The following is a 27,208-nucleotide window of genomic DNA, read 5'->3' on the forward strand; positions in this document are numbered from 1 at the left end:
TGGTCAGCTAAGCCAGAGTGAGTCCACAGCTCTGGGGCTCCGTTAATGGGCCAAATACTGACATTCTAGTGCCCCTAGGAGCCAGGTAGTAAAGACTGGAACTATGACCCAAAGCTTGAGTCAGGTGTGGACATCAGTGAGGAGCCTCCTTGGTCATCTGGGAAGGGAAGGGAGAGGAGGAGAAGAGAAAGGGGAAACCCAGCCCAGCAATGCTTCAAGGAGATAATCCTGCCAGTTATCCTGCGGGGAAGCCTGTGGCAATTACAGTAATGTAAGACTGGGGCCACAGAGCAGAGAAGAGGCAGAAAGATGGGAATGGGGCAGCATAGGAACAGGTCCACTCTGGTCTCAGTGTGGTGAGGTGGAGGAGAGAGGAGTGACCAGCAGGTGCTGAGGAAGATCCTGTTCATCCACGGGAGGCAAGCTGCCGTTTCATAGGCTCTGGCATTTCACATCTGCCCATCCCTCCTAGAGGTTGATTGAGAGAATCAGCTGGTCCTGGTGGGGAGCCCAGGGTCAGATAGGTCTGCTTTCTCCTTTCCTGCTCCATTTCTCCTTCCCTCCTTTCCTCCCCTTCTTTCTCCCTGCCTCCTTCCCTCTCTTCGCTTTTCCCCCTATCAGTGACCATCTGCAGGGAGGGAAGCACAATGACCGGGCATGATTCCGTTCAGGGTGACAGATCGATGCTATGCTCTGTGGTCTCCTTGCAGGCGAACTGTGGGGCAAGAGCCTCCAGGGACTCCAAGGAAAAAATCATGGCATTTGGCTTTGATTACTGCTATTGGTCTGTGAACCCCGAGGATCCCCACTATGCATCTCAGGAAATGGTGAGTAGTAACTCGCAGCTGTAGCTCCTTCTCTGCCCTTTTACGGTCCCCTCCTCAGCTGTCCCATGTGGCGAGCCTCTTTATAGCCCTTCAGTGATCACCACCCACACCCTCACAGCTCAGGCATAGGCAGTTGCGGATGGGAGATAGTCTGAGAAGCCACTCCCTGACACCCAACAACGGGCTCACAGTTATTCTTCTTCTTATTATTATTATTATTATTAATCCCAGGTCCTCATCTTGTCTACTGGGTGACCTTGGGCAAGTCGCTTTACTTTTCTGGGCCTCAGTTACCTCATCTATGAAATGGGAATTAAAACTAAGTCCCAAGTGCAACAGGGACTGTATCCAACCTGATTAGTTTGTATCTAACCCAGTGTGTTAGTAAAGTGCCTGACATATAGTAAGCGCTTAACAAATAGCATGCCTTAGTGGAAAGAGCACGGGCTTGGGAGTCAGAGGTTGAGGTTTCTAATCGCGGCTGTGCCGCTTGTCAGCAGTGTGACTTTGGGCAAGTCACTTAACTTCTCTGTGCCTCAGTTACTTCATCTGTAAAATGGGGATTGAGACTGCGAGCCCCATATGGGACGACCTAATTGCCCTGTATCTATACCAGCACTTAGAGCAGCGCTTGGCACCTAGTAAGCACTTAACAAATACTAACATTATTATTCTAGACTGTGAGCCCGTTTTTGGGTAGGGACCGTCTCTCTATGTTGCCGATTTGTACTTCCCAAACACTTGGTACTGTGCTCTGCACACAGTAAGTGTCCAATAAATATGACTGAATGAATTGAATGGATGAATGAACAAATGCCATAAAAGAAAGAATCTCATCTCTCACCACCAACCACTTGTCCACATCTTTCCTCCTGCCTCCAACCTCCTTCCCCTTTCATCTCTGACAGACTACCACTCTCCCCATCTTCAAGGCCTTACTCTAATCCTCTCTTCCAAGAAGCCTTCCCTGACTAACCTCTCCTCTCCCCAGTCTATTCTTCCACCCTTCTGTGATGCCTATGCAACTGGGTCTGTTTCCCTTAAACACTCCGCCCCATCCCGCAGAACGTACGTATGTATCCTTAGACTCTGCTGCTTCCCCTATTTGTAATTTTATTTTAATATCTGCCTCCCCAGTGAGATTGCAAATTCCTGGAAGGCAAGGATTGTGGCTACCGACTATTGTATCATAAGTGCTTAGCACAGTGCTCGGCACACAGTAAGTGCTCAATAAATACCATTGGTGAGATGGAGGCACAGAATGGTTGAGACTTCCACAACATCACACAACAGGCCAGTGGCAGTGGCAAGATTAGAATCTGGGCCCCCTGAATCCACACTTTTTCTTCTAGGATGAAGGGAGTAGGGGGCAGGGGGCTTTGTGAGTGTCCCTCCCTGTCTAGCCTTTGAGCATCCTTTGAAGAGACCACATTTAATACTAATAATGATGGCATTTGTCTGAGGGACATAGATGGGAGAGAATACCCTGGGCAGCAAGGCAGCTGGACTAGACGGAATGGAAGAAAAAGGTGCGGAGAGGAAAGGGGCGGTCTGGTCTCAGGAGGACAGGAACGGAACTGGTGTGTGCCCAGGAAAGCTCTGTTAAGGAGAAACTAGCCCAAGGGATTTCTCAGGTGGAATTGCAGGTCAGTTGGAGGAGCACCCCTCAGTGGAAAGAGCCCGGGCTTTGGAGTCAGAGGTCAGAGGTTCAAATCCCGGCTCCACCAATTGTCAGCTATGTGACTTTGGGCAAGTCACTTCACTTCTCTGTGCCTCAGCTACCTCATCTGTAAAATGGGGATTAAGACTGTGAGCCCCCCATGGGACAACCTGATCACCTTGTGACCTCCCCAGCGCTTAGAACAGTGCTTTGCACATAGTAAGTGCTTAATAAATGTCATTATTATTATTATTATTATTATTATTATTATTATCCCACCCTGCCTCTCTAGTTGCCAGTCTCCAGATAATAAAATAATAATATTGGTATTTGTTGAGTGCTTACTCTACACCAATGCTGGGGAAGATGCAAGATAATCAGGTCAGGTCCAGTCCCATGAGGGGCTCACATTCTAGAGCAGCAGGAGAGCAGGAAGTGGCAAGATAATCAGGTCAGGCTCAGTCCCATGAGGGGCTCACGTTCTCGAGCAGCAGGAGAGCAGGAAGTGGTTTACCTTCACGTCCTTCCATGCAGTAGCATCTCCACCCTCGACTCTCACCCTTGCTGCTGCTCCTGCCCAGCGCAGGTGAGTTTTGACTTGTTGTAGGTGGCCTTCAACTCGCTAGCCACTGCCCAAGCTCAGAATGGAATGGGTAGGCCTCTACTTGACTCTCCCTCCCATAATCGAGACTGGTAGAGTACTGGAAACTCTCCAGGTACGACAGTGAGAGAGTGAACTAAGTGCTAGGTGTATACATATATCAAATGAGAAGCAGCGTGGCTTAGTGGGGAGAGCACTGGCTTGGGAGTCAGAGGTCGTGGGTTCTAATCCCAGCTCTGCCGCTTGTCAGCTATGTGACTCTGGGCAAGTCACTTCTCTGTGCCTCAGTTACCTCATCTGTAAAGTGGTGTTGAAGACTGTGAGCCCCACGTGGTACAACCTGATTACCTTGTATCTGTCCCAGTGTTTAGAATAGCGCTTGGCACATAGTAAGCGCTTAACAAATGCCATCATTATTATTATTGAATGCCATTGAGTTAAGTGCTTAGTACAGTGCTCTGCACACAGTAAGCGCTCAATAAATACGATTGAATGAATTGAATGAATGAGTTGTTTCCAATTCATCATGGTATGTCTACCTCCCCCTCAAGACTGTAAGCTCATTGTGGGCCAGGAACGTTTCTACCAACTCTGTTATATTGTACTCTCCTAAGTGCTTAGTACATACAGCGCTCTGCACACAGTAAGCGCTCAATAAATACCATTGATTGATCGATCCACTTGGACCTGAGATTGGTTTGTCTGCCTCCTGCCCTCCTTCCCCCTGCTCTAGTTTAGTCCTGTTTACTGATCTTGGAACATTGAGGTCCTAGTGATCAGCCCTAGCTGGGGCTTCTGATCCCTGGAAGATTGGTACCTTGGCACTAAAAAGTTGGAAACAGCAGTTCAACCAATCAAGCAATCGGTGTGGTATTTTTTGAGGATTTTCTGTGTGATCGAGAGGGTCATACAGAAGCAAAAGAAACAGTCCCTGCCCATGATCCTATAAGCAGAAGAGAGAGCAAAGCTAGACCTGACCGGAGACTGGAAAGGTGAATAAATGAAAAGTATTGTAAAATCAGCATTGTACAGTAAATAGTAAGGCCTGGGAGATGGAATGAGTTGTGTGGAAGGCTCGAAAGCTTTGGCTTTGAGAGACTGATGGAGGCACTTATTTGAATAACACTGAATTAGGAATAGTCATGACCATCATACAGTCAGAGGAATGTCCAGAGGAAAATAGGGCGTGTCCAAATTGACCAGAATTTATTCGCTATCTCAGCCTTGGGCTCCAGTAATCACCGTTGAACCAAATTCCCAACCAGAATAATGACTCGAATCACGATTTAATCAATTTTCCAAATTGGAAAGAACAGGCGCAGAGAGATGAAGGTTTACAGAACATTTAAAGCCAGTGAAGGTTAAAGTTGTGAATACGAAGCTTGATCACCTGATTACAGAAGCCAGTAACCATGTGCTAGGCCAGATGAATGTTCTGGGCCTAAGGTTTTGGCTTGTGGAAGAGAGTGGGATAGGTTTAGCTAGAATAACCCCAATTTAAGATCAGTCCAGCCCATTTTACTATGGGTATAGATTGAACAGAAATAAATATCTCGCCAAATGGAGATCTTCTAATCAGAATCCAGGCAGGAGAAAGAGATCAAGGAGCCATAATGCATGGAATCAAAGCAGCACACTGAAAACTGAGGCTTTTCCCAGGATTTCCCAATGGCTTTGGGGAGGTGTAGATGAAAGCAGCCCTTTTGATCCTCAGGTTCTATAGTTTTTCCTGCCCTGCCCTGAAATGATCTCACCTCCTTTAATCCAGAGCCTGCTACAAAAGGGTTTTAAAGCAGACTTCTTCAGCTGTGGCCTCGCTATCTAACACTATGGACAAGTAGATTTGAAGGGGGAGGGAAGGGGTGGGTTGAAAATGAGGCATAATGATGAGGTGAGCTTGGGAAAACTGAAGAATACAAGCTGGGAGGTAAGATGGAAAGTGTCAAGAAGGAGAAAATTGACACCAATAGTCAGTCATTTCTGCTCGATGCAGAGAGAGTTGGCTATCCATTGGAGTTTTATAAAGAGTAGGAGATGATGATGAAGAGTCTTGAGCCAGGGTGGTGGCCATTTGGGTGGAAAGGAAAGTGAGGATCTCAGCGGAAAATACTGACTGAATTTAGCTACAGATGGAGTTTAAAGTTGAGACAGAGAGAGGAATCAAAGATGACCTTTAGTTTGCAAGCTTCTGGGAGGGGAGGATGGTTGTGTTATTGATGGTTATGACCATCATATTCCTCCGTATTTGCCTAAGAATCTAAGCTTCTTGTGGGCAGGGAACTTGTCTGCCAGCTCTGTTATATTGGACTCGCCCAAGAGCTTAGTTCAGTGCTCTGCACACAGTAAGTACTATTGATCGAATTGTTGTTGCTTCTCTCCAGCCGGATAGGGGAAGACTTTCTGAGGGGTGGAAATAGAAATTCCCTGACTCCATCAGTCGATCAAGTGTATTTATTGAGTGCTTATTGTGTGCAAAGCACTGCACTAAGCACTTGGGAGGGTACAAATATAACACAAGTTTCCAGCTTAGAGGAGGAGTCTAGAAGGGGAGTCATCACTGAGACTTATTTGCCACAAAAGGCCCTCCTTTCTGGCACTAGCAGTCTAATAATAATAATAATGGCATTTGTTAAGCACTTACTATGTGTCAAGCACTGTTCTAAGCACTAGACAATGACCAAGTCTGCCTAAGCCTACCTCTGTTTTAATCTCTCTCTTCCCTTATCTAATAATAATGGCATTTATTAAGCGCTTCCTATGTGCAAAGCATTGTTCTAAGAGCTGGGGAGGATACATGGTGATCAGGTTGTCCTGCGTGGGACTCACAGTCTTAATCCCCATTTTACAGATGAGGTAACTGAGGCACAGAGAAGTGAAGCAACTTGCCCAAAGTCACACAGCTGACAAGTGGCGGAGCCGGGATTTGAACCCCTGACCTCTGACTCCAAAACTCATGCTATTTCCACTGAGCCACGCTGTTTCTCTAAGTATCTAGAGTACTCCATTTAGTCTCAGTGCACAGGAACAGTACCTTCAGCGGCCAAATTAGACTGTGATCCCCGTGTGGGACAGGGACTATGTCTGACCCAAGTGCTTAGTACAGTGTTTGACCCATAGTAAGTGCTTAATAAAAAATACCATTAAAAAAAAGCCTTGCAGGTTTTTTTCTCCCCTGTTTGACTCCTGAATTTGAGCTCAATCAGGAGCTGAAAATCCGCGGTGCTGTGAGATTTGGGGGCTCTGAATGTCTGGGAGGAAGCAGCAGGGGCTCTTTAAAATCCTTTCCCACCAGAGATCATTTGTAGCCTAGGACTGAGAGTGCCAACTTCTGTTTCGTTCCCCAGTTCTCAGAAATGCTTGTCCTTTATTAAAAAAAGGTGGTTGGGCTGTGTGCCGTTCTGGAAAGAGGTTTGCATGTTGTTTGTTATGAGAGCTGGATTCCACTTTTCTTCTCAATCTCCTTCACTGTTCTTCCCTGAGGAAGAACTGCACACAGTATCTGCACACAGTAAGCGCTCAATAAATACGATTGAATGAATGAATGAATGAATGAATGAATATCTGAAGCAGAACTGCAAAGTTCTTATCAGTCCTGGGCCTGAATGTGATCAACCCAAGGGCTGAGTTTTTATTTTTTTTTATGGTATTTGTTAAGTACATACTATATGCCAGGAATAAGCTAATCAGGTTGGACACAGTCCACGTCTCACAGGGGACTCGATCCCCATTTTACAGATGAGGTAACTGATGCACAAAGAAGTTAAGTAACTCATCCATGGTCACACAGCGGACAAGTGAAGGAGTCAGAATTAGAACCCAGGTCCTTCTGACTCCTAAGCCTGTGCTCTATCCAGTAGGCCACCCTACTTCTACTGGGTTGGGGCAGGCCCCAAATAATAATAATAATAACAATGGTATTTGTTAAGTGCTTACTATGTGCAAAGCACTGTTCTAAGTGCTGGGGGAATACAAGGTGATCAGGTTGTCCCACATGGGGCTCACAATCTTCATTCCCATTTAACAGATGAGGTCACTGAGGCACAGAGAAGCTGAGTGACTTGCCCAAAGTCACACAGCTGACAAGTAGCGGAGCCAGGATTAGAACCCACAACCTCTGACTCCCAAACCCAAGCTTTTGTCACTGAGCCACACTGCCATGCTGCTTCCCAAATCCAGCTGGGACGTTAACACCACTCCTCCCTCATTTAGGACAGAGGCTGGTTGTGGGGTCCAGGGTTCAGGAACCAGGGAGATGCCTGGGCGGTTGTCCCTGTGCTGCTGGAATCTTGGTTCCCAGCAGCCAATGGGAATCACCTTGCCCTAGTCCTGTGCACTGAAGCAGTCACTCTCTTCTGACGGTGCTTCTATGCACAATTCCGCATCTACATAAAAGACCCCCAAAGCAGGTCTTCCTAGGCTTGCCAGGACAGAGCCAGCGCTGTACCCAAGCCAATATCTCCACATTGAGCAGGTCCCACCCTCAGGGCCACATACAACAATGGGGTGGGAGGAAAGGGGGCACCTTTGAGTGGGAAGGGGTGGAGGTGGAAAAACAGATATTCGGGTCATTGTTTCAAGTGGAAAAATAAGGCAGGGAGGTTATTTCAGGCCTCCCAGGAGGGGGAGGCGCAGCATCCTGCCCCCTCCTCCCCCATCTCAATTCTCTCCCAAATCTGGGAGTGGGGTTGTTAAGGGGCATGTCCTTTGCGGGAACCCTGAGCCCACTAGACTGTGAGCCCATTGTTGGGTAGGGACCGTCTCTATAGACCATCCCTATATGGTGCCAACCTGTACTTCCCAAGCGCTTAGTACAGTGTTCTGCACACAGTAAGCGCTCAATAAATACGATTGAGTGAATGAACCCTGAGTGAAAGAGAACGGGGGTGGTAGAGGAGATCTGGGAAAGAAGAGAGAGTGGTTGTAGAGGCAAGAGTGATACCCAAATCTACATCTCCATTGTTGGAGAAGCAGCGTGGTTCAGTGGAAAGAGCTCGGGCTTTGGAGTCAGAGGTCATGGGTTCAAACCCCGGCTCTGTCAATTGTCAGCTGTGTGACTTTGGGCAAGTCACTTCACTTCTCTGTGCCTCAGTTCCCTCATCTGTAAAATGGGGATTATGACTGTGAGCCCCACATGGGACAATTTGATCACCTTGTATCCCTTCAGCACTTAGAACAGTGCTTTGCACATAGTAAGCACTTAACAAATACCATTATTATTATTATTATTATTCTCTGGGCCTCAGTTCCCTCAACTGTAAAATGAGGATTAAGACTGTGAACCCCATGTGGGACAACCTGATTACCCTGTATCTACCACAGTACTTAGAACAGTGCCCAGCACATAGTAAGCGCTTAACAAATGCCATCATCATCATGATGCAGTTTTGCAGTTTGTAACCTCCCCTGTGCTTAGAACAGTGCTTTGCACATAGTAAGTGTTTAATAAATGCCATCATTATAATTATTATTATCTCCAACCTTGATCTCTCTTCCTCTCTGCTCCCTTTGCTCTTCCCCCCGTCCTGCCCCACAGCACTTATATATGAATGTAAACTTATGTATAAATGTATATATCTAAAATTCTATTTATTTGTATTGATGCCTGTTTACTTGTGGTGATTTCTGTCTCACCCCTCTAGACTGTAAGCCCGGTGTGGGCAGGGACTGTCTCTCTTTATTGCTGTATTGTACTTTCCAAGCGCTTAGTACAGTGCTCTGCACACAGTACGGGCTCAATAAATACAACTGAATGAATGAATGAAAAGCCAGGGAATGTGGAAAGGAGGGAGGCAGTCCACTCTGGGGCCCAGAGGGCCTGGAGCTAAATATTTGCAACCTCACCCTGCCCTAGCAGCCATCCATAACAGAGTCCTGTGCCCAGATCCCAGGCACAAGACCCTTCTTGGTGATGAGTTCCTGCTCTAGGCTCTGAAATGGACTCTCCGTGTGAGCCGCACTCAGGAAACAGTTCAAACCATCCCTCTTTCTCCCCCTCCCTCCCCCTGGGCTGGCAGGGGTGGGGTTTGGAAATGAGAATCATTTTCTCATGAGCATTCGCTCGCAGTGTGAACATTCCATCCCCTCATTGTTTCCCTCCACCAAGATGGAGGCGGAAATAGAAGGGAGATATGTTTAGAGACAAAAAAAACCCTCTTTGTTCAAGAACTGGATGAATCTCTGTGGGGCCATGTGGGGGAAGGGAGACCACTCTGTGGGGTTCGTTGCAGCTGTGTTCCCTAGGCCTCCAGTCCAGCTGCTCTTCTTTATTAGCATGTAGAAGGGCTACATATCAGAGGAATAAGATCATTCTTTTGGCTGCTTTTGACTCTCCTTTCCCTCCAGAGACTGGGAGGAGTGTTTAAAAGAATGGCTCTCAGACCAAGAAGAAGGGAAGCAAAGTCAGCCCTGTCATTTCCTGTGTTTGGGGAAGAAAAGTAACCAAAGAGCAGGGAAAACAATAAAATACAATGACTGCAGGCCTTCGAGCTGGGTTCTTGGTGGGGGTTGCGGGGTGTATTTGTGTTCTACACATAGTGAATTCTAGACTGTAAGATCTTTATGGGCAGGGAACATATCTACCAAATAACTCTGTTTTATTGTATTCTCCCAAGTGCTTAGCACAGTGCTCGGCACACAGCAGACACTCAATAAGTATGATAGATTATTATCCGTGTTAGCATGCACAGCTGATGAGTTATTTCAAACTTTGCTTTCTGATAGTCACACGCTGGACTAGTCTGCCTGCTGCTGTTGCCTCAATAATAATAATAATAATGGCATTTATTAAGCACTTACTAAGTGCAAAGCACTGTTCTAAGCAATGGGGAGGTTACAAGGTGATCAGGTTGTCCCACGGGGGGGCCTCACAGTCTTAATCTCCATTTTACAGATGAGGTAACTGAGGCAGAGAGAAATTAAGTGACTTTGCCCAAAGTCACACAGCTGACAATTGGAGGAGCCGGGATTTGACACTGTCAATAATAATTCATTCATTCAGCCAGTCAATCGTATTTATTAAGCTCTTACTGTGTGCAGAGCACTGTACTAAGCACTTGGGAAGTACAAGTTGGCAACATGTAGAGACGGTCACTACCCAAAAACGGGCTCACAGTCTAGACAGACAACAAAACAGAACATGTAGACAGGTGTCAAAATCATCAGAACAAATAGAATTAAATATATATGCACATCATTAACAAAATAAATAGAATAGCAAATATGTACAAGTAAAATAAATAGAGTAATAAATCTGTACAAATATATATACAAGTGCTGTGGGGTGGGGAAGAGGTAGGGCGGAGGGATGGGGAGGAGGAGAGGGAAAAGGGGGCTCAGTCTGGGAAGGCCTCCTGGAGGGGGTGAGCTCTCAGTAGAGCTTTGAAGGGAGGAAGAGAGCTAACTTGGCGGATGTGTGGAGAGAGGGCATTCTAAGCAACGTGGCTCAGTGGAAAGAGCCCGGGCTTTGGAGTCAGAGGTCTTGGGTTCAAATCCTGAATCCTCCAATTGTCAGCTGTGTGGGCAAGTCACTTAATGTCTCTGGGCCTCAGTTACCTCATCTGTAAAATGGGAATTAAGACTGTGAGCCCCCCATGGGACAACCTGATCACCTTGTAACCTCCGCAGCACTTAGAACAGTGCTTTGCACATAGTAGGTGCTTAATAAATGCCATTACTATTATTATTATTATTATTATTATTATTCCAAGCCAGGGGAAGGACATGGGCTGGGGATCGATGGCGGGACAGGCGAGAACGGGCCAAGAGAGGTCAGTAATGTGATACCTTTAAAGCCCAGCTGTTGGTAAGAGAAAGGAATAACTGAATTCTGTCAGTGGGGGCCTGCTGCCTCCCCCAAATGAATATAAACACTTCAGGAGAAAGGATAGCATCTTCAACTCTGTGGAGGCCCTATACACTGTTGGAGCACATTTGTGCCTGGGTCCCTGGGTCTTGGCGAAGTGCTTTTCTGTTTCCACACTCAATATTGGCGATAAACCAGATGAGAGGTTGGCTGCTGAGGGGGCTGTTGGAAAAAGTGCAGACAGGCCCCGTGATGCAACCAGGATACGTGCTTTGAAAACGTGACTGTATGGTAAAGGTGCGTTTTCCCCTAAGCTTTCATATTATAAATTATGATCTGTTCCAGAACCCCTGGAAAAATAGTACAGGATTCTTTTACGTGTTTTATCCTGACTACACTATTGTTGAATCTTTGGGAAAGATATGCTTTAAGAGGCAGTGTGACAAATGGAAAGAACTCGGGCCTGCCACTGTCTGCTCTGTGACCTCAGGTGAGTTCCATAACTTCTCTGGGCCTCAGTTACCTCACCTGTAAAGTGGGGATTAGTACTGTGACGATGATAATGATGATGATGATGATGATGGCATTTATTAAGCGCTTACTATGTGCAAAGCACTGTTCTAAGCGCTGGGGAGGTTACAAGGTGATCAGGTTGTCCCACGGGGGGTTCACAGTCTTAATCCCCATTTTACAGATGAGGGAACTGAGGCCCAGAGATGTGACTGGCCCAAAGTCACATGGCTGACAAGTGGCAGAGGCGGAATTTGAACCCATGACCTCTGACTCCAAAGCCCGTGCTCTTTCCACTGAGCCATGCTAGTAAGCGCTTAACAAATGCCATTATTATTATTATTATTATTATTATTACTACGGCCATCCTGATTATCTTTTATCTACCCCAGCGCTTACTAGTCAGTCAGTCGTATTTATTGAGCAATTACTGTGTGCAGAACACTGTACTAAGCTCTTGGAGGAGAGCGATATAACAGTAGAGCAGACACATTCCCTGCCCACGGTGAGCTTACAATCTAGAGGGGGAGACAGACATTAATATAAAGAAATAAATTACAGATATGTACACTAGTAGAAGTTGGCTGGGTCCTTCCAAAGGCAGGGATGGGACGAGGTAAGTCCAGACTTATTGTTCCAGAGCCACAGAGTCTGAAAACTTAATCAATGAACTAATCAATGGTATTTTTTTAGCTCTCACTGTATGTGGACTGTTGTACTAAGCGCTTAGGAGAGTGCAGTGCAACAGAGTTGATAGTCAAGAGCCCTACCCACAAGGAGCTTGAAGTCTAGACGGGGAGACAGATATTGAAATAAATTACAGATAGGGGAAATGATGGAGTCTAAGGATATGTACATAAATGCTAAAGGGCTGGAAGTCCACCCTGGGGGGAGTCTCTCTTTCTGATCCTTTCCTCAGTGCCAGTTGTGACCCCTGTAGATCATCCGGCCAAGGACCTGCCTTCAGAAGGATAACCCCACTGTCCCTCCAAGCATTATGGTGTCCCTGAGTGGAGTGCGGGTGGATCCAGTGTCGGCTCTGCACAAGATCTGATGAGCTTTATTCATTCATTTATTCAATCGTATTTATTGAGCGCTTACTGTGTGCAGAGCCCTGGACTAAGCGCTTGGGAAGTACAAGTTGGCAACATATAGAGACAGTCCCTACCCAACAACGGGCTCACAGTCTAGAAGGGGGAGACAGACAACAGAACAAAACATGTGGACAGGTGTCAAGTCGTCAGAACAAATAGAATTAAAGCTAAATGCACATCATTAAGAAAATAAATAGAATAGTAAATATGTACAAGTAAAATAGAGTAATAAATCTGTACAAACCTATATGCAGGTGCTGTGTGGAGGGGAAGGAGGTAGGGCGGGGGGGATGGGGAGGAAGACAGAAAAAAGGGGGCTCAGTCTGGGAAGGCCTCCTGGAGGAGGTGAGCTCTCAGTAGGGCTTTGAAGGGGGAAGAGAGCTAGCTTGGCGGATGTGTGGAGGGAGGGCATTCCAGGCCAGGGGGAGGACATGGGCCGGGGGTCGACGGCGGGACAGTCGAGAATGAGGTACAGTGAGGAGGTTGGCGGCAGAGGAGTGGAGGGTGCAGGCTGGGCTGGAGAAGGAGAGAAGGGAGGTGAGGTAGCGGGGTGCGAGGTGATGGAGAGCCTTGAAGCCGAGAGTGAGGAGTTTTTGCTTGATGCATAGGTTGACAGGCAGCTACTGGAGATTTTTGAAGAGGGGAGTAACACGCCCAGAGCGTTCTGCACAAAGATGATCCGGGCAGCAGCGTGAAGTATAGACTGAAGTGGGGAGAGACAGGAGGATGGGAGATCAGAGAGGAGGCTGATGCAGTAGTCCAGACGGGTTCACTCCCCAGGCCCTGGGCCTATTTTTTAGTTGAATCCCAGTGACTAGGCTGAGGGTAGTGAACTATAAACAGAAAAGAGCCACAGGAGGAAAGAGATTAGCAAGTTTGCTTGGATTTGGAGTCTCCAGGGATGGAGCTAAAAGCAGCAAACTTCCTGTTAACCCACCCTTTCCTTCCAGGGCTGTCATTCCACTGCCGCACTTCCAGTGGCCTGGAAAAACCGGAGCTGTTTTTGTCTGTGCAGGGTGCGGAATCAATGGGGTGGAGGCGGGGAGTTTAAAGGCCGGGTTTGGGCCTTGTACCTGGGAAAACCTTTCCCTGGCTGTTCTTGCCTGCAGCCTGCTCTCCTCCCACATTTCCTAACTTCTTTCAGGCCTAGCACTTTGGTCCTTGGATGAGCTCTTTCTCCTTCTCCTTCTTTCCAACCCAGATTGCCGATCCCTGATTCCCAAATCCTTTCTCCCTCAAACCAGCCTAGATTTTGTTTTCAAAGCACTCACCTTCTCTCATGGGACAGAACACCTCACTTTAGGAAGCATAGGACCGGAGAAGCAGAGTGGCTCAGTGGAAAGAGTCCGGGCTTGGGAGTCAGAGGTCATGGGTTCTAATCCTGACTCCGCCACTTATCAGCTATGTGACTTTGGGCAAGTCACTTCACTTCTCTGTGCCTCAGTTACCTCATCTGTAAAATGGGAATTAAGACTGTGAGCCCCACGTGGGACAACCTGATCACCTTGTATCCCCCAGCGCTTATAACAGTGCTTTGCATATAGTAAGAGCTTAACAAATACCATCATTATTATCATTATTATTTGTTAAGCGCTTACTATGTGCCAAGCTGGGCTTGATCCTGTCACCCAAAAATAATCTAGTAAGATTCTGATAGGGAGCCACTTTCACTCCAGGGAGCCCACAGCCTTACCATTATGCAGCCGCATGGAAATGAAAAAGTGGAGGTGAGATTACCCGATCGCTTTCTCCCCTTTCCCTCCCCTTACTGTGCAGCTATAGCCATAGCAATCATCAATAAACCTGCCAGCACCCTAAACTGGTTAATTCTATGCTGTTTCTGGAGATTCTGGTGCAGCTGAAATGAAATCTTTTCACCTGGATCAGAGGCTTCTAGGAGGGAGGCCTGGGAGAGGGAAGCAGCCAGTCGTAGCGGAAAGAGCCTGGGCCTGGAACTCAGTGGAACCGGGTTTTAATCTGGATTCTGTCACTTGCCCACGTTGTGACCTTGGCGTAGTCATTTAACATCTGCGTTCCTCCATTTCTTCATCTGTAAAATAGAGATTCCAATACTCGTTCTCCCTCCCTGTAAGACTGGGAGCCCCATGTGGGACAGGAATGGTGTCCAACCTGATTCCCCACTCTCTTCCTCAGTGCATAATAAAGAGCTTGGCACTGAACAAATCCTTACATACCAAATTATTTGTAGTGGTGGAACAGCAACAAAAATGATGGTGGCTACTTGCGGATGTAGTAGGTCTGGAAATGGAATTTGAAATGTACGCTCAAATTCAATCATATTTATGAGCACTTACTGTGTGCAAAGTACTGTACTAAGTGCTTGGAAGAGTACAGTATAACATCAGACACATTCCCTCCCCACAACGATCTCACATGTACTGATGTAGATGAGGGGGGTGTGTGTGTGCGTGTGTGTGTGTTTGTGTTTTGTACCGGAGATGCCCCACTCCCATTCCACTTTTTGCTGCATTGTGCTTAATCCTTCCAGGACCTGGGGCTTTGGATCCCTTTTTCAAGCCAGCTGAAGGCTTCTGACCCTGCCATCTCTCGTGGGCTGGTGGAGATTTTCTCCATCCCCTCACCTCCAGCACTGGAAGGTTCAGGAGGGGGAAGAGGAGGGAAAGAAGCTAGCTAATACCAATAAACTTGCAGCAAGTATTAGAAGGCCCTCTGATTTGTCTGTGTCTTTAAAAATGTATCATCTCCCACGTCTTGGCCTATGTAGCCTTCCTTTTTCTCCATCACTGGGAAAGAGAGTTTGTTATTGGCTTGGGTTAGGCGTGAAGCAGCGTGGCTTAGTGGAAAGAGCCCAGGCTTGGGAGTCAGAGGTCGTGACCCTCTGACAGAATTCAGTTAGTCCTCTCTCTTACTAACAGCTGTACTTTAGAGGGATCTCATTATTAGTGATGAAGCAGCATGGCTTAGTGGAAAGAGCCCGGGCTTGGGAGTCAGAGGACTTGGGTTCTAGTCCTGGCTCTACCACTTGTCTGCCATGTGGCCTTGGGCAAGCCACTTCACTTCTCTGTGCCTCAGTTACCTCTTCTGTAAAATGGGGATTGGGACTGTGAGTCCCAGGTGGGACAACGTATCTACCTTGCATCTACCCCAGTGCTTAGAACAGTGTTTGGCACATAGTAAGTTCTTAGCACATACCATAATCATTATCATTATTATTATTATTATCATTATTATTATTAGTGACAGTGTGGTTCATGACCAGAATTATTGAGGGACAACAGCAGCAGTCAGACTAATCTGGCATGAGGCAATCACAATGCAAAGTTTGAAATGACTCATCAGCTGTGCAGACTAACATGGATAAAAATCAGTTGTATTTATTGTCTGCTGTGTGCAACACATTGTACTAAGCACTTGGGAGAATACAATGCAACAGAGTTAGTATGTGTTCTGAACACAGGTCGCTACTCAGTCAATACTATTGGAGCCCATTTGTGTTCGGGTCCTTGGGTCTTGGAAAAGTCTTTTTCTGGCGTCCCACCTAATAATGGGGATAAACCAGATGAGGGTCTGCTGCTGAGAGGGCTGTTGGGGAAGAAGGCAGGCCCCATGATGCAATCTGGCTTCCATCCCCTTCACTCCACAGAAACTTCCCTCTCAGAGATCACCAATGAGCTCCTTCTTGCCAAAACCAGTGGTCTCTACTGCCTTCTAATTCTCCTCAACTTCTCAGCTGCCTTCGACACTGTCGACCACCCCCTTCTCCTGGAAATATTATCCAACCTCAGCTTCGCTGACACTGTCCTCTCCTGATTCTCCCTCTCTTTAGTCTCACATTTCCTCTTGCTTTTGAGCCATCTCTACTTGGATGTCCTCCCGTCACCTCAAGCTTTGAAACAGAAAATTGAAACATGGGAGAAAACAGAAGCAGATAAACAAGATCAGATGAAGAGGAATATCTTCCTTCTTTCAGGGGCATCAGTGTAGCCTAGCGGGAAAGATCATGGTCCTGGGAGCCAGAAGACTTGGTTTTTATCCTGGCTTGGCCACTTGCCTACTGTGTGACCTTGGACAAGTCACTTAGCTTCTCTATGCCTAAGTTCTCTCAACTGCAAAATGGAGATTTAATACCTGTTCTCTCTCCTACTTCCCATGTAGGGCAGGAACGGTATCTGGCTTGATTACCTTGTATCTACCCCAGCACTTAGAATGGTAAACTTAAAGACCATAATGATGGGGGACAGGGGGAGGGACAGGGGCCAGAGTTGAGAGTCAGCATTGGCGAAAACCCCCAGGAGAATGGACAAATATCAAATGACCTAGGTAGGTAGGTAGAGAGAACTTTTCTCTCTCAATGATGAAAGTCCCGCAGCTTCTCAGCAGGACCGGCTGGAGAAGTCAGGACTTGTGAGGCATCCAATCAATCCATCTGTAGCATTTATTGAGCATATACTGTGTGCAGAACACAATACTAAGTGCTTAGGAGACTACCTCAGAACTAGAAGAAAAGACGCCTGCCTTCAAGGAGCTTACAATCTAGTGGAGGAAACAGATAGTAAAATACGTAACCGATATACACAAGTACTATGGGGGGTTCTGAGTACTGATGCACTTAAGTGACAAAGAAGTATTGAAATGGTAACTGGGGATATAAGGTGAGGAAATTAGAAATCAGTAGGGGAAGAGCTCCTGGAAAGTTGAAAGAGTGTGGCCTCATGGAAAGAATATGGACCATGAAGTCAGGAGACCTGGGCCCAAATGCTGGTTCTGACACTTAATAATAATAACGGCATTTATTAAGCACTTACTATGTGCAAAGCACTGTTCTAAGTGCTGGGGAGGTTACAAGGGGATCAGGTTGTCCCACAGGGAGCTCACAGTCTTAATCCCCATTTTACAGATGAGGTAACTGAGGCACAGAGAAGTTAAGTGACTTGCCCAAAGTCACACAGTTGACAATTGGTGGAGCCGGGATTTGAACCCATGACCTCTGACTCCAAAGCCCGGGGTCTTTCCACTGAGCCAAGCTGCTTCTCTGTCATGCTGCTTCTCACTTGCCTGCTGGGTGCCCTTGGACAAGTCACTTAACTTCTTTGTGCCTCAGTTTCCTCACCTGTAAAATAGGGATTAAATACCTACTCTCTTCTCTCCCCCTTAGACTCTGAGCCTCAGGTGGGACAGACACTGGGACAAATCTCTTTATAGTGTATATACCCCAGTGCTCAATACAATGCTGGGCCTGTAGTAAGCATTCAACAAATACCATTATTATTACTGTTATTATTATTTTTATTATTGTTAGGAAAATAGATGGGGGAATTATGGGCACGGGATATGGGGCAAGCCTCCATACCATTATTATTATTACTGTTATTATTATTTTTATTATTGTTAGGAAAATAGGGGGAATTACGGGCACGGGATATGGGGCAACCTTGCCTAGAGTTATTGGCAAAGACTGGGGCAACAGATTGACCCAAGGCTATTGGGGTGAGGTCACTCAATACCTTTGGGATCCTGTTTAGCTGCAACCATTGGGGCCAGCAGTGATCAGAGTCCCAAAGAAAACCCAGCTTCCTTGGGGTAGGGGCCAGGGGCACAGCTAACACCATGGTGTGAAATTCCAGTTCCAGGAATCTTGGGCTCATGGAGACTTTCCTCCCTGCCTCCTCCATCCCCATTTCCCTCACCACTTCTCTCACACAAGCCTCTTGTGGTTGCCCAGCCCAGGAGCAGAACTCAACATGGACTGTCTCACCCAGACACTGAGTGCCAAACTGTAAAAGGCAAAGATGATGCTGGCTGCCACTGGCCTGCAGCTCTTCCTAAGGAGAACCCTGTCCCAAATCTGGGCCTGCCACCCTGGTAGTCCCTGCAGGCCTGCGTCCCATGAGCAGGGGCCAGCATCCTGTCCTCTGTTACACTGTTGCCCCAACCATAACCCGTAACCTTGGTGTTATCCTTAATTCCTCTCTCTCATTCAACCCACAGATTCAATCCATCACTAAATCCTTTCGGTCCCAACTTCACAACATCGCTAAAATCTGCCCCTTTCTCTCCATCCAAACTGCTACCATGTTAATGCAATCGCACATCATCATCATCATCATCATCAATTGTATTTATTGAGCGCTTACTGTGTGCAGAGCACTGTACTAAGCGCTTGGGAAGTACAAGTTGGCAACATATAGAGACAGTCCCTACCCAGCAGTGGGCTCACAGTCTAAAAGGGGGAGACAGAGAACAAAACCAAACATACTAACAAAATAAAATAAATAGAATAGATATGTACAAGTAAAATAAATAAATAAATAGAGTAGTAAATATGTACAAACATATATACATATATACAGGTGCTGTGGGGAAGGGAAGGAGGTAAGATGGGGGGGATGGAGAGGAGGACAAGGGGGAGAGGAAGGAAGGGGCTCAGTCTGGGAAGGCCTCCTGGAGGAGGTGAGCTCTCAGTAGGGCCTTGAAGGGAGGAAGAGAGCTAGCTTGGCAGATGGGCAGAGGGAGGGCATTCCAAGCCTGGGGGATGACGTGGGCCGGGGGTCGATGGCGGGACAGGCGAGAACGAGGTATGGTGAGGAGATTAGCAGCAGAGGAGCAGAGGGTGGGCTGTAGAAGGAGAGAAGGGAGGTGAGGTAGGAGGGGGCAAGGTGATGGAGAGCCTTGAAGCCCAGGGTGAGGAGTTTCTGCCTGATGCGCAGATTGATTGGTAGCCACTGGAGATTTTTGAGGAGGGGAGTAATATGCACAGAGCGTTTCTGGACAAAGATAATCTGGGCAGCAGCATGAAGAATGGATTGAAGTGGGAAGAGAGACGAGGATGGGAGATCAGAGAGAAGGCTGATGCAGTAGTCCAGACGGGATAGGATGAGAGCTCCTATCCTGCCTGGATTATTGCATTAGCCTCTTTGCTGATCTCCCAGCCTCCTGTCTCTCCCCACTCTGATCCATACCGGATCATTTTTCTTCAAAAACATTCAGGATGTGTCTCCCCACTCCTCAGAAAACTCCAGTGGTTGCCCATCTCCACATTAAACAAAAAATCCTCACTATTGGCTTTAAAGTAGTCAATCACCTTGTCCCCTCCTCCCAAATGCTTAGTACATTGCTCTCTACACAGTAAGCACCCAATCAATATGATTCAATGAATTGCATGCCTTATGATTCTTGTAATGAGCTGGTTAGAATTCACACTGATACTACCTGGATTGCTTTGCTGAATCACTTTGCTTTGCTTTGGCCTCGCCAGCCACTATTGGTCAGTCCCCAGTCCCGCAGCATGCTCCGAGGATGAGATTCTGGGGGTGATCCTGTTGACTGGTTTCTGGTGGAGAGGGAGGATAGCTTTGCCCTTGTAGAGAGCCATGGCCAGGAAAGCAAGCTAAGGCACAGAGACTCATTGGAGAAAAAAAAACCCAGTTTTTGGGCTTCTCTGTGGCTTTCCCCCCAGTTTCAGATATGGAAAATGGAACAAAGAATTGCATTCAGCAGACAGAAAACTGATTGTCCTTCAGCACAGTCTGTGGGAGGGGAGACCAGAGAAGGAGGACAGAATTCACTCCACTGCAAAATTAGTCCCCAAAACAGAAAAATTGATAAAGTGCTGAGCAGCTGATAAGCAAGAGGTCCTGAAGGGCCCAACAGTGGGTGTCACAGTCTGTAGCAGAGGTAGAGCAATAGCCACATGGAAACCCATTAAGAAGATTGTGTAAGGTTCTTTGAGAGGAACTATCTTTTTCTCCCTGCTTCCTCCACTACTCAGCCCTTCCTTCACCTTCCCTCACTCCCAGAGAATGCAGCAGGAAGGACAAGGGCCCAAAGGCCCTTTAAGCAGTGAATCCTGAGCCCCATTACCACATTAATACAATCACTCATCCTATCCTGCCTAGATTACTGCATCAGCCTCCTTGCTGACTTCCCAGCCTCCTGTCTCTCCCCACTCCAGTCCATACTTCACTCTGCTGCCCGGATCATTTTTCCACAAAAACGTTCAGGACCTGTAACCCCGCTCTTCAAAAAACTCCAGTGGTTGTCCATCCATCTCTGCATCAAACAAACACTCCTCACCATTGGCTTTAAAGCGCTCTACTACCTTTCCCCCTACTACCTCACCTCGCTTCTCTCCTCCAAGCAGCCCACACTCTTTGCTCCTCTAGTGCTAACACTCTCACTGTGCATCGGTCTCACCTTATCTCCCCGCTGACCCCTCACCCATGTTCTACCTCTGCCCTGGAATGCCCTCCCTCCTCAAATCTGACAGATAATTACTCTCCCCCAGTTCAAAGTCTTATTGAAGGCACATCTCCTCCAAGAGGCCTTCCCAGACTAAGCCCCAATTTTCTTATCTCCCACTCCCTTCTGTATCGTCCTGACTTGCTCCCTTTGCTCTTCCCCCCTCCCAGCCCCACAACACTTATGTATATATGTGTAATTTTATTTATTTGTATCGATATCTGTCTCCCCCTGGCTAGACTGTAAGCTCAATGTGGGCAAGGAATGTGACTGTCATTGTTGTTTTGTAGTCTCCCAAGGGCTTAGTACAGTGCTCTGCACACAATAAGCACTCAATAAATACGATTGAATGAATGAACGTAGGTGAGTCCCAGGTGGGTGGCATTCTTCTGCCTTTTGTTGCGGCCTGGTCCCATCATAGCTTTTTAGAGGCCCAGCCCCAGAAGATCAGCCAGGGTACCTGGTTCCTATAGGAACCAGGTACCCTGGCTGATCTTCTGGGGCTAGGCAAGCTTGCCCCATATCCCGTGCCCATAATTCCCCCTATCTATTTTCCTAACAATAATAAAAGTAATAATAACAGTAATAATAATGGTATTTGTTGAATGCTTACTACAGGCCCAGCATTGTATTGAGCACTGGGGTATATACACTATAAAGAGATTGGTCCCAATGTCCATCCCACCTGAGGCTCAGAGCCTAAGGGGGAGAGAAGAGAGTAGGTATTTAATCCCTATTTTACAGGTGAGGAAACTGAAGCACAAAGAAGTTAAGTGACTTTTAGACTGTGAGCCCACTATTGGGTAGGGACTGTCTCTGTATGTTGCCAACTTGTACTTCCCAAGCGCTTAGTACAGTGCTCTGCACACAGTAAGCGCTCAATAAATGTGATTGATGATGATGATGATGACTTGTCCAAGGGCATCCAGCAGGCAAGTGAAAAGCAGTGTGGCAGAGAGGCAGCGTGGTTCAGTGGAAAGAGCCTGGGCTTTGGAGTCAGAGGTCTTGGGTTCAAATCCTGGCTCCGCCAATTGTCAACTGTGTGACTTTGAGCAAGTCACTTAACTTCTCTGTTCCTCAGTTACCTCATCTGTAAAATGGGGATTAAGACTGTGAGCCCCCTGTGGGACAACCTGATCCCCTTGTAACCTCCCCAGCACTTAGAACAGTGCTTTGCACATAGTAAGTGCTTAATAAATGCCGTTATTATTATTAAGTGTCAGAACCAGCATTTGGGCCCAGGTCTCCTGACTTCATGGTCCATATTCTTTCCATGAGGCCACACTCTTTCAACTTTCCGGGAGCTCTTCCCCTACTGATTTCTAATTTCCTCACCTTATATCCCCAGTTACCATTTCAATGCTTCTTTATCACTTAAGTGCATCAGTACTCACAACCCCCTATAGTACTTGTGTATATCAGTTACCTATTTTACTATCTGTTTCCTCTACTAGATTGTAAGCTCCTTGAAGGCAGGCGTCTTTTCTTCTAGTTCTGATGTAGTCTCCTAAGCACTTACTATTGTGTTCTGCACACAGTATATGCTCAATAAATGCTACTGATAAATTAATTGGATGCCTCACGAGTCCTGACTTCTCCAGCCGGTCCTGCTGAGAAGCTGTGGGACTTTCATCGTTGAGAGAGAAAAGTTCTCTGTACCTACCTACCTAGGCCATTTGATATTTGTCCATTCTCCTGGGGGTTTTCGCCAATGCTGACTCTCAACTCTGACCCCTGTCCCTCCCCTGGCCCCCATCGTTATGGTCTTTAAGTTTACCATTCTAAGTGCTGGGGAAGATACAAGGAAATCAAGCCAGATTCCTGCCCCACATGGGGCTCACAGTCTAAGTAGGAGAGAGAACAGGTATTAAATCCCCATTTTGCAGTGGAGAGAACTAAGGCATAGAGAAGCTAAGTGACTTGTCCAAGGTCACACAGTAGGCAAGTGGCCAAGCCGGGATAAAAACCAAGTCTTCTTCTCCCAGGCCCATGCTCATTCCTGCTAGGCTATGCTGATGCCCCTGAAAGCGGGAAGATAATCCTCTTCATCTGATCTTGTTTATCTGCTTCTGTTTTCTCCCATGTTTCAATTTTCTGTTGAAGAGTCTTATTCCAAATCTTTATTATTATTATTACTATTTGTTAACAACGGTAATTATAATAATAGAGAAGCAGTGTGGCTCAGTGGAAAGAGCACGGGCTTGGGAGTCAGAGGTTGTAATCCCGGCTCTGCCACTTATCGGCTGTGGGACTTTGGGCAAGTCACTTCACTTCTCTGTGCCTCGGTTGCCTCATCTGTAAAATAGGGATTAAGATTGTGAGCCCCACGTGGGACAACCTTGTGTCCCCCCAGTGCTTAGAACAGTGCTTTGCACATTGTAAGAGCTTAACAAATACCATTATTATTATTATTATTATAACAATGATATTTAAGTATACTACGTGTCAAGCATTGTGTTAACCACTGGGATAGATACACAATACTCATACTGGACATAGTCCCTAATACCACATGGCTCGTGGTCTATTTGGGGAAGGACAGCAGCTATTTCATCCCTATTTTCAGGTGAGAAAACTGAAGCACAGAGATGTTGAGTGATTCATTCATTCATTCAATCATATTTATTGAGCGCTTACTGTGTGCAGAGCACTGCACTAAGTGCTTGGGAAATACAAGTTGGCAACATATAGAAACAGTCCCTACTCAAGGTCATTCAGCAAACAAGTGGTGGAGCTGGGTTGAGAATCCAGATCTTCTGATTCCCAGCCCCAGATACTTTCCACCAGATCCCACTGGCCTTAAATTCTGACTTCCATGTTGCCTGGGTTGGGCAAATTTGAGGAATGCCCATGCCCATGTCTCTCCCATCCTAAAAAAACCCTCTCTTGACCCCACCTCACCTTCTAGTTATCGTCCCATATCCCTCCTACCATTCCTTTCCAAACTCCTTGAACGAGTTGTCTACACGCGCTGCCTAGAATTCCTCAACAACAACTCTCTCCTCGACCCTCTCCAGTCTGGCTTCCGTCCCCTTCATTCCACGGAAACTGCGCTCTCAAAGGTCACCAATGACCTCCTGCTTGCCAAATCCAACGGCTCATACTCTGTCCTAATCCTCCTCGACCTCTCAGCTGCCTTTGACACTGTGGACCACCCCCTTCTCCTCAACACGTTATCTGACCTTGGCTTCACAGACTCCGTCCTCTCCTGGTTCTCCTCTTATCTCTCCGGTCGTTCTTTCTCAGTCTCTTTTGCAGGCTCCTCCTCCCCCCCCCCCATCCTCTTACTGTGGGGGTTCCCCAAGGTTCAGTGCTTGGTCCCCTTCTTTCTCAATATACACTCACTCCCTTGGTGACCTCATTCGCTCCCACGGCTTCAACTATCATCTCTACGCTGATGACACCCAGATCTACATCTCTGCCCCTGCTCTCTCCCCTCCCTCCAGGCTCGCATCTCCTCCTGCCTTCAGGACATCTCCATCTGGATGTCTGCCCGCCACCTAAAGCTCAACATGTCGAAGACTGAGCTCCTTGTCTTCCCTCCCAAACCTTGTCCTCTCCCTGACTTTCCCATCTCTGTTGACGGCACTACCATCCTTCCCGTCTCACAAGCCTGCAACCTTGGTGTCATCCTCGACTCCGCTCTCTCATTCACCCCTCACATCCAAGCCGTCACCAAAACCTGCCGGTCTCAGCTCCGCAACATTGCCAAGATCCGCCCTTTCCTCTCCATCCAAACCGCTACCCTGCTAATTCAAGCTCTCATCCTATCCCGTCTGGACTACTGCACCAGCCTTCTCTCTGATCTCCCATCCTCCTGTCTCTCTCCACTTCAATCCATACTTCATGCTGCTGCCCGGATTATCTTTGTCCAGAAACGCTCTGGACATATTACTCCCCTCCTCAAAAACCTCCAATGGCTACCGATCAATCTGCGCATCAGGCAGAAACTCCTCACCCTGGGCTTCAAGGCTCTCCATCACCTGGACCCCTCCTACCTCACCTCCCTTCTCTCCTTCTACTGCCCAGCCCGCACCCTCCGCTCCTCCACCACTAATCTCCTCACTGTACCTCGCTCTCGCCTGTCCCACCATCGACCCCCGGCCCACGTCATCCCCCGGGCCTGGAATGCCCTCCCTCTGCCCATCCGCCAAGCTAGCTCTCTTCCTCCCTTCAAGGCCCTGCTGAGAGTTCACCTCCTCCAGGAGGCCTTCCCAGACTGAGCCCCTTCTTTCCTCTCCCCCTCGTCTCCCTCTCCATCCCCCTGTCTTACCTCCTTCCCTTCCCCACAGCACCTGTATATATGTATATATGGTTGTACATATTTATTACTCTATTTATTTATTTATTTATTTATTTTACTTGTACATTTCTATCCTACTTATTTTATTTTGTTGGTATGTTTGGTTCTGTTCTCTGTCTCCCCCTTTTAGACTGTGAGCCCACTGTTGGGTAGGGACTGTCTCTATGTGATGCCAATTTGTACTTCCCAAGCGCTTAGTACAGTGCTCTGCACATAGTAAGCGCTCAATAAATACGATTGATTGATTGATTGATTGAATGAACTCTGCTGTGGTACCCTGATTATTAAGGAGAGCACTATACTAAGTCCTTGGGAAAGTACCTCAGAATCAAAAGATACAGTTCCTGCCCAGTAGGAGCTTACAGTTCATTCCAAAGTGTAGCACTAATCCTATTGTAAGGGAAAAGAAACAGCATGGCCAACTGGAAAGAGCACGGCCTAGAAGTCAGAGGACCTAGGTTCTAATCTCGTCTCCACCACTTGTCTGCTGTGTGACCTTGGGCAAGTCACGAAACTTCTATGTGCCTCAGTTTCCTCATCTGTAAAATGTGGATTAAGACCAGGAGCCCTATGTGGGACAGGGACTGTAGCCAACCTGATTATCTTGTTCTTACCTCAGCACTTAATACGGTTCCTTCACACAGTAAGCACGTAACAGATATCACAATTAATATGCCCTGTAGGCAAAGCTAACATTTTTGGAGCTCTGAGTGTTTTCAGGATGCCCAGAACTTCTCATATTCCCATCCAAGCTCCATCCTTCCCCTGACTTCCTTGTCACTGTAGACAGCACCACTATCCTCCCTGTCTCACGAGCCTGTAACCTTGGCATTATCCTTGACTCATCTTTCTCATTCAACCCACATATTCAATCTGTCACTAAATCCTGTTGGTTTGACCATCATAACATAACTAAAATCCATTCTTTTCTCTTCATCCAAACTGCTACCATGTTAATCCAAGCACTAGAGAAGCAGTGTGCCTCAGTGGAAAGAGCCTGGGCTTTGTAGTCAGATGTCATGGGTTCAAATCCTGGCTCTGCCAGTTGTCAGCTGTGTGACTTTGGGCAAGTCACTTAACTTCTCTGGGCCTCAGTTACCTCAACTGTAAAATGGGGATTAAGACTGTGAGCCCCCCCATAGGACAACCTGATCACCTTGTATCCTCACCAGCACTTAGAACAGTGCTTTGCACATTGCCAACTTGTACTTCCCAAGCGCTTAGTACAGTGCTCTGCACACAGTAAGCACTCAATAAATGTGATTGAATGAATAGTATGCACTTATGAAATACCAAAGTGCCTGCCTTTCTTCTTCTCCCATGCCCATCTGCGTCATCCTGACTTGCTCCCTTTATTCATTCCTCTTCCCAGTCCCATAACACTTAAGTGCATATCTGTAATTTATTTATTTATATGAATGTCTGTCTACCTCCACCCTTTAAACTGTAATCTTGTCATGGGTGGGGAATGTGTCTGTTTACTGTTATATTGTACTCTCCCAAGTGCTTACTATAGTGCTCTGAACACAGTAAGTGCTCAATAAATACGATTGAATGAAATACGATTGATTGGAATAGGATTGTAGGAAAGTGATCCAAGCAGCAGAGTGAAGTATGGACTGGAGTGGGGAGAGACAGGAGGATGAGAGGTTAGCAAGGAGGCTGATACATTAATCAAGGTGGGAAAGGATAAGTGATTATATTAACCTGGTAGCAGTTTGGATGGAGAGGAAAGGGCAGATTTTAATGATGCTGTGAAGGTGGAACTGATGGAATTTAGTGATAGATTGAATACGTGGGTTGAATGAGAGAGAGGAGTCAAGGATAAGGACTGAGGAGAGTAGCAAGGTGAGGTAGGAGGGGTCAAGGTGATTGAGTGCTTTGAAGTTCGTGGTAAGGAGTTTCTATGTGATGTGGAGGTGAATAAGCAACCACTGGAGGTTCTTGAGGAGTGGGGAAACATGGCCTGAACGTTTCTGAAGAAAAATGATCCAGGCAGCAGAGTGAAGTATGAACTGGAATGAGGAGAGACAGGAGGCAGGGAAAGCAGCAAGGAGGCTGATATAATAATCAAGGCAGGAAAGGATAAGTGATTGTATAAACCTGGTAGCAGTTTAGATGGAGAGGAAACAGTGTATTTTAGCAATGTTGTGAAGGTCAGACCGACAGGATTTAATGATGGGTTGAACATG

General features: G+C 46.9%; 1 protein-coding gene across 1 annotated transcript in view; it reads left to right on the forward strand.

Annotated features, from left to right (window-relative positions):
* Positions 1–27,208, forward strand: part of STARD9 (StAR related lipid transfer domain containing 9) — a 108,511-nt gene that overhangs the window by 14,433 nt on the left and 66,870 nt on the right. The window contains 1 exon segment of the mRNA XM_038740893.1: positions 711–827. Coding sequence (XP_038596821.1) covers positions 711–827 — 117 coding nt within the window.

The sequence above is a fragment of the Tachyglossus aculeatus genome (assembly GCF_015852505.1).
Source record: "Tachyglossus aculeatus isolate mTacAcu1 chromosome 12 unlocalized genomic scaffold, mTacAcu1.pri SUPER_6_unloc_1, whole genome shotgun sequence".
NCBI lineage: Eukaryota > Metazoa > Chordata > Mammalia > Monotremata > Tachyglossidae > Tachyglossus > Tachyglossus aculeatus.